The 18,253-nt window shown below is 45.5% G+C and overlaps 1 protein-coding gene across 1 annotated transcript in view; it reads left to right on the forward strand.

The window, feature by feature from the left end:
- The window catches only part of AOAH (acyloxyacyl hydrolase), a 130,228-nt gene that overhangs the window by 74,574 nt on the left and 37,401 nt on the right, over window positions 1-18,253 (forward strand). Inside the window, exon 13 of the mRNA XM_090287019.1 lies at window positions 10,939-11,021. Coding sequence (XP_090143145.1) covers window positions 10,939-11,021 — 83 coding nt within the window. The remainder of the gene's footprint in view (window positions 1-10,938; window positions 11,022-18,253) is intronic.

Consider the following 18,253-nt stretch of genomic DNA (forward strand, 5'->3'; position numbering starts at 1 on the left):
CTTAGGAACGACATTTAGCATCCCTGAGGCTCATGTACGTGATGAAGTTGAGTTGCACCTGGTGATCTCTCAGGTTCTCTCCAACGTTCAAGGTTAGCAGTTATAGGACAACATGATGTTCAAGTCCACATCCTACTTCCCGACGCTGCTTGATTTAGAAGCATTGGAGGAAACTGTTGGGGAGAGAGATCTTGCTTCTCCACAGCATTATACTTTTCTCTGACCCTTAACTAGCTGTATCTTGAGGCAAGACATGGCTAATTTTATGGGCCAGAGCTAGAAATGTTCTAGGAACCGTGTTTCTTTAGGGCCAGAGTTCCTGTGCTATAAAAGTCGAGCTCATGCCTAGTAAGCCCCACTTTGTGAGGACAGGAAAGGGAGGTGATGTTACCCATAAGAAGCGAGGAAAGCCGCAACAACCAAAAGCAATTACCAAAGTGACCACATCCAGCTGGAGAGAGTGGCGTGAGACCAGTGAGTCCACGTAAGTGGCTATAAACTAGATGGAATTGTCTAGAGTACATTTTGCTCCCTCTACCTCGGGCTGAAATTGGCTATTTTGGGCCCGAAACATAGCCAATGCTTAGAACAAAACAGACAAAGCTGTTGTCATAAGTGGCACCGCACCGCTGTTCCAAGAGCTTTAAACACACGTCTTTGATGAGAGGTGTCCTAGAATCTGAGAGTTAAAGGTCAGCTATTCTCTCCGACCCAATTGGCGGTACACGAGAGAACAATTCTGAAAAGCAGGGTACATATAACTGCAAATCAAGTCACTTGGGGAATTAAACACAGAAAATTGGGGAGAAGGGATTTGCAGCCGAGATTGGCTAACCTAATTTCATGGTTTTTAAAAAAAGACATGTAAGTGCTAAACACTAATGAGCTTAATAACCTTATTAAATTCATTATTCAAAAATTACATGTGGTATAACGGCCGATGATCAGCCATCTTATAATTGTACTTTGCAAAACAAATAATAAGCCAGAGAGTTGGCCTTCTGAAGTTGGATAGGGCTGACTGGAGGGGAGACAGTCTGCATCAGTGATTCTGCGAGTGTGGTCCACAAGTTAAAACTGAGGTACGTAAAGGAAAAAGCTGAAACTCTCCCCGAGTGTCACCCCTTTTCCCAGAAGAAAGCCCTGTTATCAACTTAGTGTGATTTTGTCCAGACCCTTCCCCACGTGATTACAGTACATGCATATACTTCAACATAAAGAAATAAATGCTTTGGTGGAATTTTGCCATAAATGACGTCACATTGTGCATAAACACACTATAAATCAATGTTTTGCCCTAACAGTTTTTCCCAAAGCACTTTCCATGCTTGTGCAATCCTGCGTGATATTTCATAGTACAGTGGCTTTATTTTCCTGTTGGTGGACAGTCCACGTAATTCCAAACCCTCATGATTCTCCACAGTGCTGCAGTGAACATTCTACCCTGCTCTTTATGAATACTTGTGAGGATTTCTCTAGAAAAACATCTGGATCAGAATGTATCTATTTTCCAATTGTTCGTAATCCCTCCAAAAGGGCTACACCAATTTATATTCTAATAAACAGTATATGAGAATGCTCATTTCCCCACACCCTTGCCAGTACTGGATATTGTCCACCTTCTTAAGTTTTTCCAAGCTAACGATGATTTATTGATGTTCTAACCTGCAACCTCCTGATTACTAGGGAGTCTGGACATCTTAGGCCTTTACTGTCCCCCGTATCTTCAGGGCTCAGCACTCAGGGGCCAGCTCCTCCAGACAGCCTCTCCGCACTAACCCTCATCTGACTGTGTGATTCTGTCTGTGCTCCTGGGGTGCTCCTTCACTGCCAACGTCAGCTCTCTTGCTGTACGTGCTTGCTCGTTGTCCGCCCACTGAACCTGCCCCCCACCAGGCTCTGAACCTCTCAAGTGCCTGCAGCCCTAGCCCCAGGCATGCCCTGTGGCACCATTGTAGCCCAGTGAAGGAATTACTGAAGAAGTTCCTGGTGACGTCCCTTTACACCTGTAGAGTGCTTTACAATCCCGAGACCTCCTTCCCTTGCATTCTCTCTGATTGCCTAAATCGAATCAGATTTGCAGGAGCTAGCATTTCAGGGACAGCGGGAGGCACAGGGAAAGACGAGTACACACCGCACAAATTGAATCACCCGGAGCATGACGCGCTGGGTAGAAAAATCAATCCATGTAACTTAAGCCCTTGGACTTGACTTCCAAGGGTGTCCTGCAATAATAAAAGTTCTACAAGAAATTAGGAAAATTCATTGCAATAGTAAAATAACCTCACAGTCAGGAAAATGGAGACAATACATTTAAAGTAAAATCATCCATGCAATAGCCAGGTAAGAAGAATAAAACGAAGGAGAGATCTGCTAACAAGTGAGCCTGGTCAATAATAAATCAATCAAGCCTCGGTGTGAACTTTTGTCCAAAATTATATAATTTTGCACTCTACATGGATCAAAGTAAATTTTTAAAAACCTACAAATTTCCCCAGTGGAATTCTTGTAACCAACAGGACCTGAGATTTTAGGCCATCTCAGACCTCAGTGCTCAAATATAGATCACAGAGCCACCTCAGCCAAACACGAGTCCCAAAAGAAGGTAAAGGGTATTAAACACATTTTTAAAGAGATTCCTAGATCAAATAAGTTTTTGAAGTGCTCATTTGAATAAAGGAAAACAAATTCATTCAGTGTAAGGCTCATCGGAGCCTTTAGTAACCCAAAAGCCTTTGTGTATTTCCAAGGTATCATATGAAATATTTCCTAAACGAATTTGACCACAGAACTTGCACAGTTGGTGTGTGTCTGTGTGTTTTATGATAAAGATACATCTCAAGAGACTAATGTTCCAGAACATCCTTTGAGAGATGCTGGTTAGATTATTAACGCAATTATCTATGTCACCAATGAGCTTTTCAGATGTATAGGCATCCATGCCCTCAAGTCCCTGCTTTCATCCCAGTTCAACGTTTACCCTGACACAGGGGCCTAGCATCAGACCTGAGGCTGCCAAAAGCCAGCCTGGAGAGCCTTAGAACTGCTCCCAGCTCAGAGAAGGGTGGGGGAAGGAATCTTAGTGGGAGGGTCACTTAAGAGGTGAGAAGCCTTGTCTGAGCACAGCAGCTCATGAATTATTGAACACAATGCCTAGGAAGTCTGTGTCCTCGCGCTATTTTGGGGCTCCAGACTCAAAATCTCTCATGCCGTCTTGCTGATCTTGTCATGTCTGACCTCCCCGACTTCCTCCGTGGCTGCCCGCACCGCTGCATCATTAGCCTGCTGCCAATCTCTCGGATTGCACAACAAGTCACATTCTGCATGTTCACCTCTCTCTGGGGCTGAAATCTGGGCTGCTCTGTGAGGCAGTGATGAGAGGCTACCCCAGGCTCTGGAACGTGGCCGGTATCCACGGACTAAAGGGGATTTTTCAAGTTCTTTCATCCATCTCCCTGGCCCCATGCTGGCCCGGCCTCCATCCATACCAGAAAAAACGATCTACCCTTTTCTTAGAACTTCCTAGTAGATAAGGGGGTGGGATCGCTGGAGGGAAGGGGGTACTGGGCAGAGGGGAGCAAAGGGAAAAGAAATTGGGACGACTGTAACAGCATAATCAATAAAATATACTTTTTTAAAAAAACAAAGAACTTCCTCGTAGAGGTCCCCGGGGAAAGCCTGCCTAGTCTGTGTTTCCCAGCGTTACCCTAACCCACACCCCCGCTGAACCTTCCCAGCGTGTGCTCCTGTCCGTCTCTCGCTAGCCCTGAGGACAGCCTCCCAAGCCCCCATCAGTTTTGCGGCTGTTTCCCTAAGACTCAACATGGCAGGACCTCTGAATGTATACCCCCCAAACTAGCTGTGCCTCTGGAGTCAGCAACAGCCTCAGAACACTCCCCGGGACCTGATACCTCGCTGTGGCTTGAGCCACATGATGCCTGGGTTATCCCCAGACCCTGACATGCTCAGCCTTCCAGGACGCGGCTTGGTGGCTTCTCTCCCCGGAGGTTTTGCTTTGAGTCAGCATAGGAGGAGATCCTTTCTTCCAGTGCTAAGTCAGCCTCTTTCATCTCTCTGCATTATTCTTGAGGCTCATTCTCGGTTTTATTCTTTTGTTTGTTTGTTTGTTTTTGTTTGTTTTTCTTTCCCTCGTAGGAAAGTGGAGAGGTGGTGGGGAGGGGGTTGGGAGTCTCTCAAAGGAAGTGGTTTTCTGTGTTATCTGAGCCCCCGCTGGGAAAACCAACTAGTTGCCATTCCATCGGAGATGTACCTGTGCTGAGTTTTGTTGTTAGAAAGCAAAATCTGAGACCAGCCTGTCCTCACATGGAATGCTGTACTTCCTGAGCCCCACAGCACACGGAGGTGACAAAATTGGGGATTTAATCTGACGAACCTGCCATTCCGCTCCCTATGCTGATGTCAGCAGTACCTTGGGCCTTGGAGGGAGGTGCGAGGACAAGAACTTTCAATACCCCTCCCCTGCACCCCTCAGATTACAGGACTGTGGCCATCACCACGTCTACTAGCCCACGGGGCTGGGTTTTGATGCACAGCAGAGGAAAAGGGGAGAAACAAAAAACATCCCCCTGGGAAACCTAAGTCCAACTAAGGAGATGGGACCAAGAGTGAGGGATTCAAAGCCAGAACGGTCTCCACAGTTAATCTTGCTCTGCAGTGTCTCAGCTTATCCTATGAATTCGAGTTCAGCTGACCCTGTCTATAGATAACGTTCTACTAAGCCATCTGCTTAATCTGTAGGCTTCTCAGAATATTGTGTTATAGGCTTCTCGAAATATCATATTGATTCCTCTGCCATCTCAGGATTTCTGAGCACTCCCTGACAAGTTCAATTCCCAGAGTTTATAGGAGAGATTATGTATTTGAGGTGAGGATGAAGAAAACCATGTCTTTGATTACATGAAATACTTCGTAGTGTCTGGCACAAAAACTTAATTCCAAAAGTATAGATGCTCTTTCTGGCCAGAAATGTTCATGAAACAATTCGCCAATGGTAAAGATGTCTCTATTCTTGTAATGAAAGGGGCAACTAACTGTATCCATAATATTAATGCCCACAGCATTTACTCTCCATGAGCAGGTCATGAGCAAAACAATATTTCAGTACATAAAATCTGTTTTTGAAATTTTCAAAAACACATGTATGGCTAAATGTTGGTAACAATGACTTTCCCAAAGGAAAATAACCCCTCTTTACTGACCGTGAAATTATCTTAGTATTGAACTCAGATCTAATATCCATTTCCCATCTTCTTTTTCAAAATAGAATAAAATAGTCAAGGCAGGATATAAAGTGTTCAGTTCAGGCTTCTGCGTAAGACAACAGACTGAACAAAGCACTGACTTCTCTCTCTTGAGGAACCCCACTAAAATGGCAGTAAATGAGTTTGTCCACGAGGACAAAGAGAGCAGGAAGGGCTACAATATTGGAAGCCAGAAAGCAGAAGGAACCATGGTTCCTGACTTTGTGGACCCAGGAACAGCGCGTCCCAGCTGGTGGAAAGGGAGGCAGAGATGCCTCCGTGTTTATGCGGCGGGAGCTACAGAAGACTTGGGAATTCGCTACCTATGGTAGGTCCAGAAATGGAGGGGAGGCTAAACACAGAAGTGCTGGGTGAAAGGTGGCTGAAGAAGCAGCGGGATCCTCAGATCTCCTCCCGACTCTACACAGGTGGGCAGCACCCCTGACCTGCTCTAGGGTAAGGCAGAGGTTTCTTCTCCGGAGAGGCTGAATTGAAGGGCTCTGGACGGGGAGACACCAGACATAAGTGGGGCAGAGGGGAGCACCCTACTAAAACACAGGCATGCTGACCTCGAGGGTCACCCACCCCCAGCCCGGAGTGCAGGTAACCCGGCTGGAGACCGGAAGAGCCTTTCCTGGGGCACCTGTACGTCTCAAAAGGAGAACCCCCAAAAGACACAGACAAGTAGGGGTTCCCTGAGAAAGGCCCAGCCAGTGACAGTGAGGAGCAGAGCAGTAAGTCACACCCAGTGGCTCACTTTCCAATTAACTTTTGAGTTTCCAACCGGTTTGCACTTTTCAATATAAGCCAGCAAACAACCCAAGATCATAGCTATCTGAGGGAGATCTTGAATGTGAAAGACAATGAAAAAATGAAACAACTTTAAGGAAACAGTCTATAGCTTTGTTTACTAAGGGGAAATTTTAAAAACCTCTAGTTAATATCCTACTTATAAAAATTTCATTGATGTAGCAAGAACATTATGCTAAAATTAAAGAACTCTTCAAAGAACAAAAAAGATTACTTAGAAGTTATACTAGGGGCATAAGATGATTTTCATAGAAAGGGTGAAAAATGAAGTTGAGACCATAATCTAGAAAACAGAGCAAGAGACAAAGATGTGGAACACAGGACAGGAAAAAACTAGGAAAATTAGAGACCAGTCTAGGTGACTCAGTATCCAAATAAAAGGAGTTCTAAGAGAAAAAGGAAGGAAGAAGACAGCAATGAAATGATTGAAGAGTATCTTTCAGAACTTAGTGACATGAATTTTTAGGTCACAGGGGCCCATCAAACGCCTACCGCTGTGAGTGAAAATAGAGCCACACCAAGCCCGTCACCATGACTTTTCAGAACACTCAGAACAAGGTGATGCCGTAGATTCTCAAAGGATCGAGGAACAGAATGGCTCAGACAGCAATGCGGGGAGGCCAAGGGCCAGTGGTTGGATTCCTTCAAACTTCTGGGGGGAAATTATTTCTCCCTAGAATTCTATAACCCTCTGTTCTGGTTATTATTACATAACAAGTTACTTCCAACTTTCGCGGCTTAGAACAACAACCATTTTGATGACATCTCCCAATTGGGGGGGGTCAGGAATTCAGCCAGAGCTTGGCTGGCCACTTCTTCCTCTCCACGTGACACTGACCATGGTTACTCAAAGGGATTCACCTGGTGGCTGGACTGGAGGCTCCCAGATGGCTTCCCTCACAGAGCTGGTGCCTGGGAAGAGGCAACCAGAAGGCTGAGCTTAGCTGGGTCCCTCTCCCTTTCCAAGTCGGGACTTTTTTTTTTTTTTAATAGCTTTAGTTTTTTAGCAGTTTTAGGTTTACAGAAAAACTGAGCCACAAGTACAGAGAGTTCTCTTATACTCCCTCATCTCCTCCTCAATTTCCTGTGTCATGAACATCTTGCGTGGGTTGTGGTACCTTTGTTATAAATGAAGAGCCAATATTGACACATTATTCTTAACTAATGTCCATAGTTTATATTAGGGTTACTCTTTGTGTTGAACATTCTATGGGTTTTGACAAATGCATAATGACACGTGTCCCCCATTTCAGTATCATACAGATTAGTGTCACTGCCCTACAAATCCTGTTGTCGTCTACCTGTCAATTCCTCCTTCTCCCTCTCCCCAAGCCCCTGGAAATCACTGATCTTTTACTGTCCCCATACTTTTGTCTTTTCCAGAAGGTCATATAGTTGGAATCATAGAGTATGTAGCCTTTACAGATTGGCCTCTTTCACTTACCAATATGCATCTAAGATTTCTCCATGTCTTTTCATGGTTTGATAGCTCATTCCCTTTTATTCTGAGTAATGGTCCATTGTATGGATGTGCCACACTTTTTACATGATGTCTCAGTAGGGTAGCAGGTTTCTTACTGGGGTATCAGGGCTCTAAGAGACCAAAGTTGACAGGTATCTTTAAAAGCCAGGCCAGAATTGGCATAGTGTCCCTTCTATGGGACACTATGGCATAGTGTGGTCAAAGGCATCCCAAGACAGCTGAGATGTAAGGGTGGTCAAAGGCATCCCAAGACAGCTGAGATGTAAGGGTGAAGGTGTCAAGGATGATGAGATCGGCTTTAATTTACCACATCAGTCAGGGAAAGGCAAAGTTTGTTGGTCCTGGAAGCTGTTTCCTCCTTCCTATTGGTGGCTTAGCAAGAAGTGACTCTTCATGTTTGGAACACCTACTTTTTATCAAAATGATTGCCTATACCAGAAATCTATTTTTATCATTATATAGTAACTTACAATCACCAGAACCTGCTTTCTAAAAAACTGTGTAAGGGTTCCTGGACGTGTCTAAGATGTTTTTCTATGAGATCATAGGAGTTCAGAGACCAGGTAGACATTGCTAGTTCTCAATGATTTTTCCCAGCAAGTCAGCAAGTTCTATCAACCCTACTTATGTTTATATTTATGGTGTACACTGTTTCTGGGCCCACCCTACACCTCATCTGCAATACCCCCCCCACACACCTTACACCCCATCAAGTCAAAAAAAAAAAAAAAAAAAAAACATTTCCAGGTATACAAATGCTAAAAGATTAATAATAACGTTACTTTCCACACATCCTCAAAAGTCGTTCTCCATCAAAAACTAGAAAAGCATGGTCTTCCAGGGACCAGGAGATCTGACAAGCAGGAGGATCCCCAAGATGATGAGAAAGGGAGCCCCCAGAATACCTGCTGTGCAGCAGGGTGAGAGGCAGCAAGTCCAGATTGAGCAGGTCCAGAGGTTCCAAGAGAGATTTCCACCAGAAAATGAAATTAATAAACTACCTGATACATCAGAGCATATTGAAAAGGAATCAGACAACCGTAAAATATTTAAGGGTGAATTGATGATAAGTACATAGAAAATTAAGCAAAGAACCAAAAGGCAAGTATTAACTCCAGGGAAATAAAAGAGTTGTGAAGGGAAAACAAAGAGCTATAGGTCCATTGCGCATAGTTACATTTTCCTCTTAGTAACAGGAAATGAGTAAATAATACTGAAGACTGAAAATGAAGACGTAGCCCTGAAGCTCTGTTACTTAGTGATAAGGAAGGAAACACTAAAAGACTCAGTCAGTTAAAGCTGAAATTAGTTACCTGCAGGAATGGAGAATGGGGAAGAGAGAGGAGTGTGGCGTTGCTGTTTATCGCTGTTAATCTGTCGTGTTCCGTAAGGCTTGCTGCCTTAAGTCTTCGTTCACAGTGGCCCTTCCGATGAGGCGTGTTCTGACCACTCTAGCCCCAGTTTCCTCGCACTTCTAGTATCCTCCATAACTTGCTTACTCACGATATTTAGTGTTTTTCTTTTCCTGCTAGAATGTCAAGAACTCAGGGGCAGAGGTCTTTGTGTTTTCATTCACCAAGATGACCCAGATGCATAGAACATGCCTAGAACATAATAAGACTCAATAAGCATCACTTAAGTAAAATGAATTTGATTTTTTAGAACTATATGCAGCAGTAGCTTTGGTCTTTACAAAATAAAATACATTATTTACCTCAAAACTCTGCCACAACACAAAATCCCATACTTAAACTATTGCTCAGACATCTTAAGTCTTCTATTAACAAATGTTATCATAAGTTTTCCCAGACTTTAAAAAGAACAAACTTCCACTGACCCCCAAGTGTCCAAACCTGATACATGCTCACCTTTCTGAAGCACTGGGATAGTTGGCAAACATGATCATACAAGTGAGATTTACAGAACACTTAATAATAAATGGTGATTTATGTAAGGTTATGAGATATGAAGTTATTATAATGAAAAAAAGTACAATACATTTGAGGAATGATCAAATACTTTTGAGTTTAATTTTTATTCATTAGTTTATACCCGGTCTTGTTTCAAAAAGGATTTTAGGAAGCCTATAAACTTGTAGAGAACATAACATTAAATTGCACTTAAAGTAAAGCTTGGAAAAAGAAGATAGAAAAATGAAAGATGCGACAAAGAGGAGCCAAGAAAATGACTTAAAATGTGTGCCGTTTTAGTCTGATACTGGTCACAAATTTGTCTCTAAACTCTGTATCCATCAGTATTAGATTCGGCTACAAGTAACAGAAAGACTTGACATATGTGTGGTTTAAATAAAATAATACATGAGTTTATTTCCCGCCAAAGGTAGAAGTTCAGAGATGTGAAATCCTGATCTGGTTTGAGAGTTCAAGTTCACTGGTCCTTGGGGATCCAGAGTCTTTGCACCTCACCTCCTGTCTTCCCATTGTCGAACTTATCCCCATAGAAATGGCAGCATTTCTATTCTGGGCAGCAAAATGGATAAACAAGACAAAGAAAGAGCAAAGAAAGCTACCAATTGTGTCCTAAGAAACATTCCCAGAAACTACTGCTGAGTAATTCCACTTCCATCATATTGCCCAGCACTTAATGAAGATGCTGTTCCTAGCTGCAAGGGAAGCTGGGAAAATAGTCATCATTCTGGGTAATCATATGTCCTACTAAAACTTCTTTTAAAATGGACAAAAGGGAAACAGGGATCTGAAGGATGAGAGTGTCTGCCACAAGTTCGTATCAACTGAGAGAAGAAAGGGAACATGGTCATTTTCAAAATATAGAGGTGATAAAGACGACCCATTGTTTAAGAGACTTACAGCAGCTTTTGTCAAAAAGATTACAAAGGGATGACTCTGGAGGTCTGCATAGAAAGAAAAAGTTGGTCCCTGGCCAGTGTGGCTCAGTTGGTTGGAGCCTCCTCTAGCAAATCAAAAGGTCACAGGTTCGATTCCCAGTCAGGGCACATGCCTGGGTTTCAAGTTCAGTCCCCAGTCAGGGCACCTGTGAGAGGCAACAGATTGATGTTTCTCTATCACTTGATATTTCTCTTCCTCTCTCTCTCCTTTCTTCCCCTCTCTCTAAAATAAGTAAGCTGGTCCTCAATTGAGGATTAAAAGGAATGGAGGGAGGGAGGGAGGGAGGGAGGGAGGGAGGAAATGGTTGATCTTACCATACCACATCCATGCAACCATTTTATAGGACTGCTTCTTGTAATAACTCAGCAGTGACAGTTTAGAGAAAATGCAGCTGCGGAGGTTTGATTTTCTCATTCACTTTCACCACATTTCTAAAAGTCATCATAAAAACATGTTTGTTTGAACATCATCCTGTGAATGTCCCAACATTAAATATACACATATATATTTCTTTCAGAACTAAAGAACACTCTATCTACCTTCATTTACGGAAAAGAAACCGCTGCAATCATAGGGACTACCAGAATCTTTCAAAAAACGGTACGTAGCCTTGCACTTATGCCTTCACCTACGTGCCTTGTGAAACACTGACTTTATTTCCTAAGGACCATGAAAGCCGAGAATTAGGTAACAAGGACCACAGGATAAAATAAACAGTCTCTCTTCTTGATAGAGGGGCCCTGGCTCTGGAGCCTTTTCCTCACAGCAAAGAAAGAACAAGAACAAGATGCAATCAAGACATAGGTGAAGGGGCAGGTCAGTCAAGCAGCAAAGGTCTAGAAAGGTCAAAGTGCAGGGCATTCAAGGCTCAGGAGGCGAGACCTAAGTGAGCATTAGCGGGACAAGCACTAAGCAAAATCAAGGTCTGGCAAAAGCTCGGCTCTCCCCCCTGGTGCCCAGTCTCCCACGCTTCAGCTGGGGTGGACGTTTTACGAAGAATAGCCCAGTGTTTGTGGCTGGCACCCCCAAAGCCACTGAGGAAAGAAATGGGTTTTCAGGGTGATGCGGAGCCTCGCGGGTCTCCCTCAGCTCCCCCTGCTCCCCAGGACATCTGTGCCTCCCGGGCTCCCTTCTTACCTATGTAGTTCTCACTTCCCACCTTGGACCCAGATTCAGTCCATTGTCACAAGGCATGGGGACACTGACACTCCTCACTGATAGACCGAGGTCTGGCCAGTGTCTAACAAGCTGCAAAGTGCCGTCTTGTGACACCATGCTGCAAAGGTGGCAGACACTTAGTGCCGGGGGAGGACATCACTGGCCAACCTGGGGCACTTGTTGGCTACCCCCAGACTCCTCCTCGGCCCCGCTCACAACACAGCACGCCTGACGCCCATCATCCACAGATGAGACGGGGCACGTGCAAGTAGAGCTGCGTGCCATCCCTGTGCCTCCTCTAATTAACAACAGCGTGAAGGAATTTTCCAAGGCGTACAACTAAATATATGACCTGCAAGTAATGTCTCATTATATTCTGCACAGAATACATGTTCTATTCCAAGCACCACGTTGTATTTTTACTAATAAAATGTTAGTTGATATATATTGTTCTCTTACCAAGTGCTAAGAATACTTTATGTATAATATTGCAGCTAATCCCTTTCAACAACTGGTAAGGCAAGTATTATTATATTTCTTCAGTTCAAGGATACCACTGATTGTAATAGCTCTGGGGATTGTTGAGGGAGAAAAAATTACAATGCACGCACTGACTGCAGCACTCAACCCAATATTAAATTTGTTAAAATGTATTTCTCAGAACTGAGGAATTATAATGATCCCCACACTGTCACCATTGAGAAAACAGAGACTTGGAGGGACCCAGAACTCGTAGATATTCGGTTGTAAGGGCTGGTTGTCTCACTTCACTCAGATGCCCACAAAGATGATACAGACACTGGTCTGTGACTCAAGAGACTACCGACAGGTTGGCCTCACCTCTCTGTGCATAAACCCAACCGGTCTATCGAAAAGGTACCATCGAACCCGGCGGCGGCTCATCACAGACACAGAGTGACGACTGGTTCCTTGTTGCATTTTCTCCTTTTCTTTAGTGAGATATTTGAACAGTCCCAATGCTGTCAAAAGCTCCCTGGCCATGCAGACTGTAAAAAAGAGAGAACAAAAAGCACCTGCAGGGAATAGTATGCAGTCCTAAAAAATGATGGTGAAAAGTTCATAGATGTTTGTTTAAAAAGACAAAACGCGGCCAAAAGAAAAAATCAGGATGTAAAACTGGATAGTCTATTTCACTTCTACTATATTTTTTTGAAATAAAAGAGAAAAACAGTGGTACATAAGATGGGTAGAAAATACACCAGAATCATTATGTTTGGTAAATTATGAATGATTGCTTTTTTAAACTTGTCTTTTTCCCCAGGATTTTATTTTTATATAGAAATAACCTTTCAAAAATCCCTAGAAAGAAGCTGAGTGTAGGAACAGTAAAGAGCCTACCCAAGGTCCCCTCACTGAGGGTAGCAGGTCAGGGCAGAAAATGAACAATAGGGTTCTGTCAGAAATGCAGGCTCGGCGTGCCCTTGACACCAGACCCAGACATGTCAACACAACATTGCTTTCTGCCCACAGTAAACACAGCGATCTCTTGTTAAATCCGAAGACCAACCAAGACACTGCAGAGGGCATTTGGTACAGCCTGTAGGAGACCTTTCTCCCTTTGTGGCCACCTTCACAGCTGCCCTTTGACCTTCAGATTGTGGAGGGGAAAAGGGGGAAAGGAGGTGGCTGGAGAGCCCAGTCATGAAAACACACGCATGTCAAAATGAGACCGAAACCTGGGGCTTCCGTCCGGCTCCTGTCTACCAGAGGTCAGGAGAGACGGTTTCCTTTCTTTCTTCAAATGTGCAGCTCTTAGAGGTACAGAGAACATAGACTTCGTCTGGTATGACTCTTCTGAGGTGCTGCTGGGCTATTTTTGTAAGGATGTTATTCTAAGAGGACTTGTTCTTTTTTCAAGTTTCTCCTAGTTAGTCATTATTTAATGATCCGGTTTTATCCTTCAGCCGCTGCGCCTGGTGTTGAGGCTTCTCCTCACTATTTTCTTTTGATTTCATGCAGCATGTAACCGGACTGCCCGCACCAAGCAATTTCAATTACTCCCAAGGTTTTTATTAGATAGAGGGGAAGTCAGCCTTGCAGATCCAGTATATTTATGGCTATACTTATTTCTCAGGCCGGCGAAAAAGAAGAGAAAGGGAAGAAAGAGTTGAATGGAATATTAAAGCATTTCTTAAAAATTGTATAGTCAGAATTAAAGAAACAGCTCTTATTTTTCGTCTTGATGTTTAAAGTGGGAGACCTCAAAAACGCCTCTAGACATCGCTAAGGTGACCCATCGCCAGTGATTACGAAGCATTTTAAATGCAAATGTCGAAGTGACCTTTAATTTGGGCACCAATTCCCTGGCATAGCTGTAGGCACAGCAAGGCCCTCGCTCAGTCTTTGCAGTCAGCAGGGGAGGGCTTCTTACAGCTTCTGAGGCACCAAAGCAGCTGGGTGGGAGGCGGCTAGCGACCCTAAGGGGGAAAGGCACAGCCAGCCCCTCACAGAACAGCAAAGACGGGCCCAGAAACAGGAGACCAAAGGCCTTTCTCCCCCTCCTGTCGATTCGTAAAACCTTCTCCTTCCCTTAAGCAGAAAGAGCAGACCGGTTTTGAGTTTAGGCCCTGGGATGGGTGTGTGACTAGGACAAATGGTTCAATTTCTGCATCTATAAACCGGGGATCACGGTTCGATGAGCACGGTTGCCAAAGGTGACCCCCGAATCTCATTCTGGGTTGCCTAGACAACGAGCCGGCTTCCATGGGCTGGCTTCACTGCATCCTCATGGGGGAGGGGCTGTCCCCAAATTCACTGGGATGACGGGTTCAGGGGACAAACCCAGACTTGCTCGTGGCCCTTTCCTCAACAAAGCCATTTCCTCCAGCTACGTCACATGGCACTGTGGAGTCCATCCCAAAGCCCAGATGGGGCCCACTTCACACAGCGGGGAAAATTAGTCTGTGCCTGAACTTCACGGGGCTGTTATGAGGTCGAAGGGGGAAAGTATCCATCTTCACTGCTAACCCCACATCCACCTGCCCCCCTACTTACTCAGCATTTTTAAAATCAGTCACTCTTTCAAGGTAAATAGCTAAAAAAAAAGTGGACTTGAAAAAATAAGTTGAAAAGACACATGTCTGTGATAGGAAGGCCTACGGCTCCCGGGGTTGAGGGCAGAAGTGGGGGTGCCCAGGGTCGGATCCCCAGGCCCTGGGTACAGCAGCAGGCAGGCAGGGAAGGGGGAGAGGTAAGATGATGCCCAGGAGAATATGGCAGAAAGAAGGGAGCTCCCTCTGGGACGGAAAAACTGGGCTCGGGAGAGGAGGGAAGTGACGAGGCTGATGTGGGGAGCAGGCGCAAGGGGTGCAGGAGAAGTCAGCGGGACCGCTGGGGAAGGGGCCACCAAGACAGCCTGCAGGGCAGGTTCGGGGCTCACCTTGGGAGGCGGCAGGGCGACGGCAGGGACAGGATCAAGGCCTGGCAAACCCGGACCTCGAAACCATGCCCCGCCCCCCTGCTGTACCTCCCACTCCTGAGCATCTCAGCACTGGGCCCCGGGGGGCAGGCTCAGTGAGGACTCAACGAGGATTAGCTTCCCGCAGCTCCAGCCGCCCTTCCCTGACCCCCACGCCCCCCACTCGCACACCCAGCGGGGCCGACCGCCCCTCGCCCCGGCCCTCCGTGCCTGCCCCCCCACCCCACCCCGCGCACCGTCCTCAGCTGCTAGCTGAGCCGTCTGCTGCAGGCGCGGCTCCCAGTCTGGCCCTGGGCCACGTGGGAACCGTGTTTGTACCCCCAGCGTCCGATGCGCATCGTGGGGCCTTGTCAACCCCACACGCTCTTTTGTTTTTACCTTAAATGACTCTCAGGAGTTACGTTTAACCTCTGAAGAGGAGAAAGGTACCCACAGTAATCCTTTGCCAACCTGAGTACCTCCGTGTTGGGCAAAAACCACTATTAGCAAGATCACATTTCATTTAAAATAAAGGGTAGGAGGAAAAAAAAATATTGAAGTGGTTTCCGATATGCAGTTAGAAGTAAATAAAAATCCGTAAGGCATTTACTTTCGAAATAAACAAGACCCGTTCGCTTTAAAAAACAAGCAGCTCCCAGCCCCCCGAAAGCCTGGCCCGGGGCAGGACGGGGGGCGCTCTGATGGGTGTGTGGGCTGCGCCCAGGGTTTCTGAGCTTCCCCAACTGGACCTCGCTAGCTTGGAATAGAATGTCTGTCTTGTTCATGGGCAACCTTTCCTCATTTTGTTTTTGCAAGTTTAGCAAACCCTTGGCTCAAACACACCTGTGCAGGATTGTTTTATTTTCAGCAAGTCAGAAGTGCTGAAGGGCATGGTCTTTCTGGGGCGCAATTATCCATCCACACCCTAAGATGTGTCCCCTTTCTGGGCACCTGTGTGCTCACCCACTTCCTGGGCGAGTGGGGCGGAGGGGGCTAGCTAGAAGGACATAGCTATGAAAACTGGAGAGTTCGAACACTTTGCAGAAGTGCACATGCCTGCGGCCTCTCCTGCCCAACCCGCCCCTGTTCCCCTTGCTGCCAACAACGTTTGATCTTGAACCTCTTTACTCCACCCCCTCACCCTCGATCCCCCTCGTCCCCAGAAAACCTCATCTCACTGGCTCCCTGCCTTGGGCTTTGGTTAAACCATCGGGAGAGTGAGAAGAGAATCTCACAGACCCGGAGAAGCTAGCAGAATTCAGCCCAGCATAGGAAACAATGTCTGGGCTGCTTGGTCTCAAAGACAAGCGCTCACAGACTCACTCTGTGCCTGCACACACACGTCAGAACTTGCTGTTTCTCTTAAGGACCAAATCTATCTCTAAGATGCGATGTTTAATTCTGTTAGGTACAGTGATCCCTCACTTATCACAGGTATTACATTCCAGGCCCGTCCCCCCAACCCCCGCGAAGTAGGGACCTTACATTTATTCTACACTCTTAAACCTACGTAACTTTAACAACATACATATACAGGACCGCAAAATCCCGCGATACAGCGGGAAATCCGCAATAAATAGTTAAATATAATATTTTTTAAAATCCCACGATACAGTGAGGCCGCAATAAGTGAACCACGACATAGCGAGGGACTGCTGTATTTTTGAAAGAGAACCATTTCTATTTGACACATTTCCTATAGAAGAACGCATTTCCCCCCTTTTATTACGGGGCACTATTCCTATTTTTGATGCTTCCCAGGCTTTTCATGAAAGAAGCATTAAACAACGGAGATATAACAATCCAAGCAGGACTATTTTTTTAGAATTTATCTCTGCAGCCCTTCCTGGACGCCGCAGGCACACACCCTGCCTCCAGTGAGGGGCAGGCACCTGGCCTGGAAGGTAAAGGGAGAGCTGTGTGCTTTAGATTCTTCTGGTGGGTTAAGATTTTCATCCTGTACCTCTTGAGTCTGCACCCCTGCCAAGGGCAAATTCAGAAGCAAGCGTCTTTTACTTTTTTATGTTGTTGTCGATGGCAAGGACTCCTGGTGTCCTCGGGGGTCTCCTTTCAATAGCGCCCTTTCGTGTAGGGCTGGAGGGAGCGGGCACCTTGGGGAGAGCTCACAGCTGCCGCAGGGCGCGCTCGGCTTAAATGAACTTGCTGGGTCTCTATCAGCCCCAAAGCGCCCTGGGATGCGCCTTTTACCTCTGACCTTGTTTTGCTTCCCTCCCTCTCGTTTTCCGGGTGCGTTTGCCCCCATGCCTCCCTCTGTTTCCCCTCCAATATTGCCACCGACGCTAGAAAGAGAAAGATGAACAAGACCGAGTCCCTGTCTTCACGGACATCATAACTAAATGGAAAAGAGGGACAAACGAGGAAACAATTATGGTTCTTATAAAATGACACCAAAACAGGTAGCTGGAGGCCTCCAGAAGTGAGAGGCATTTACCTCTGCCTGGAGAAGGGGAGGAAAATGCCACAGAGAAGGTACCTTTGAGAAGAGAGTCCTGCAGGAAAAAAAAAAAAAAATCCAGGAAGAACAGGGACATGGTGACTCAGTGCAGAGAGGCGCCAAGGGCAAAATAATCTTTGGGGAAGAGGGAGAGAAATCCTGCGGGGCGGAAGGATACTTGTGATGCTACATCAAGTTTCGAGAGTAGGAGGTAGAGGGGCTGACACACGGGGAAGCTATTAGGTTCTTTTAAAAATATACGTTTGGGAGAATCATGTATCTGGTTTGTGCCACAGAAATTCAGAACCACACTTAGGATTTTGAAAGCATTTGCAGCAGTAGGAACATCATCAGAAAGTGTCACAACAAATAATTATTAAGTGCCCCCTATTTTGAGCTCAAGGTCTGAATGTTTCTGCTTATTGCAAGCAAACATTTTTAGAAAAAGGAAGAAATTTACATTTCTCGTGGCAGATTTTTTTAATGGATTCTATAAATCATGCTCTTCAAAATGCTTCCTACATTTTGAAAATACAAGCAAAGTCTGCATTACTTTACATCCAATTAGGGCTAAGTAACAATATCAGATTTATTTTAGGCCAGGACATGACGCCACATTTTTCATGAACATTTTATATGCTCTGTGATGCATTCAGGCTTCTGGTTCCAGGTACAGGGGACTCAGCCCACTTGACCTTGTCCCTGCCATAGCTATAAAGCCAAGATGGAGAGTAAATAGCAGCAGGTGGGTTGAAGAAGAAAACCGGAATGAGGAGTGAGGTCAGCATCATGTTGTCCTCT

Source organism: Furipterus horrens, unplaced genomic scaffold (genome assembly GCF_987537825.1).
Source record: "Furipterus horrens unplaced genomic scaffold, mFurHor1.1.pri manual_scaffold_9, whole genome shotgun sequence".
In the NCBI taxonomy this organism is placed as follows: Eukaryota; Metazoa; Chordata; class Mammalia; order Chiroptera; family Furipteridae; genus Furipterus; species Furipterus horrens.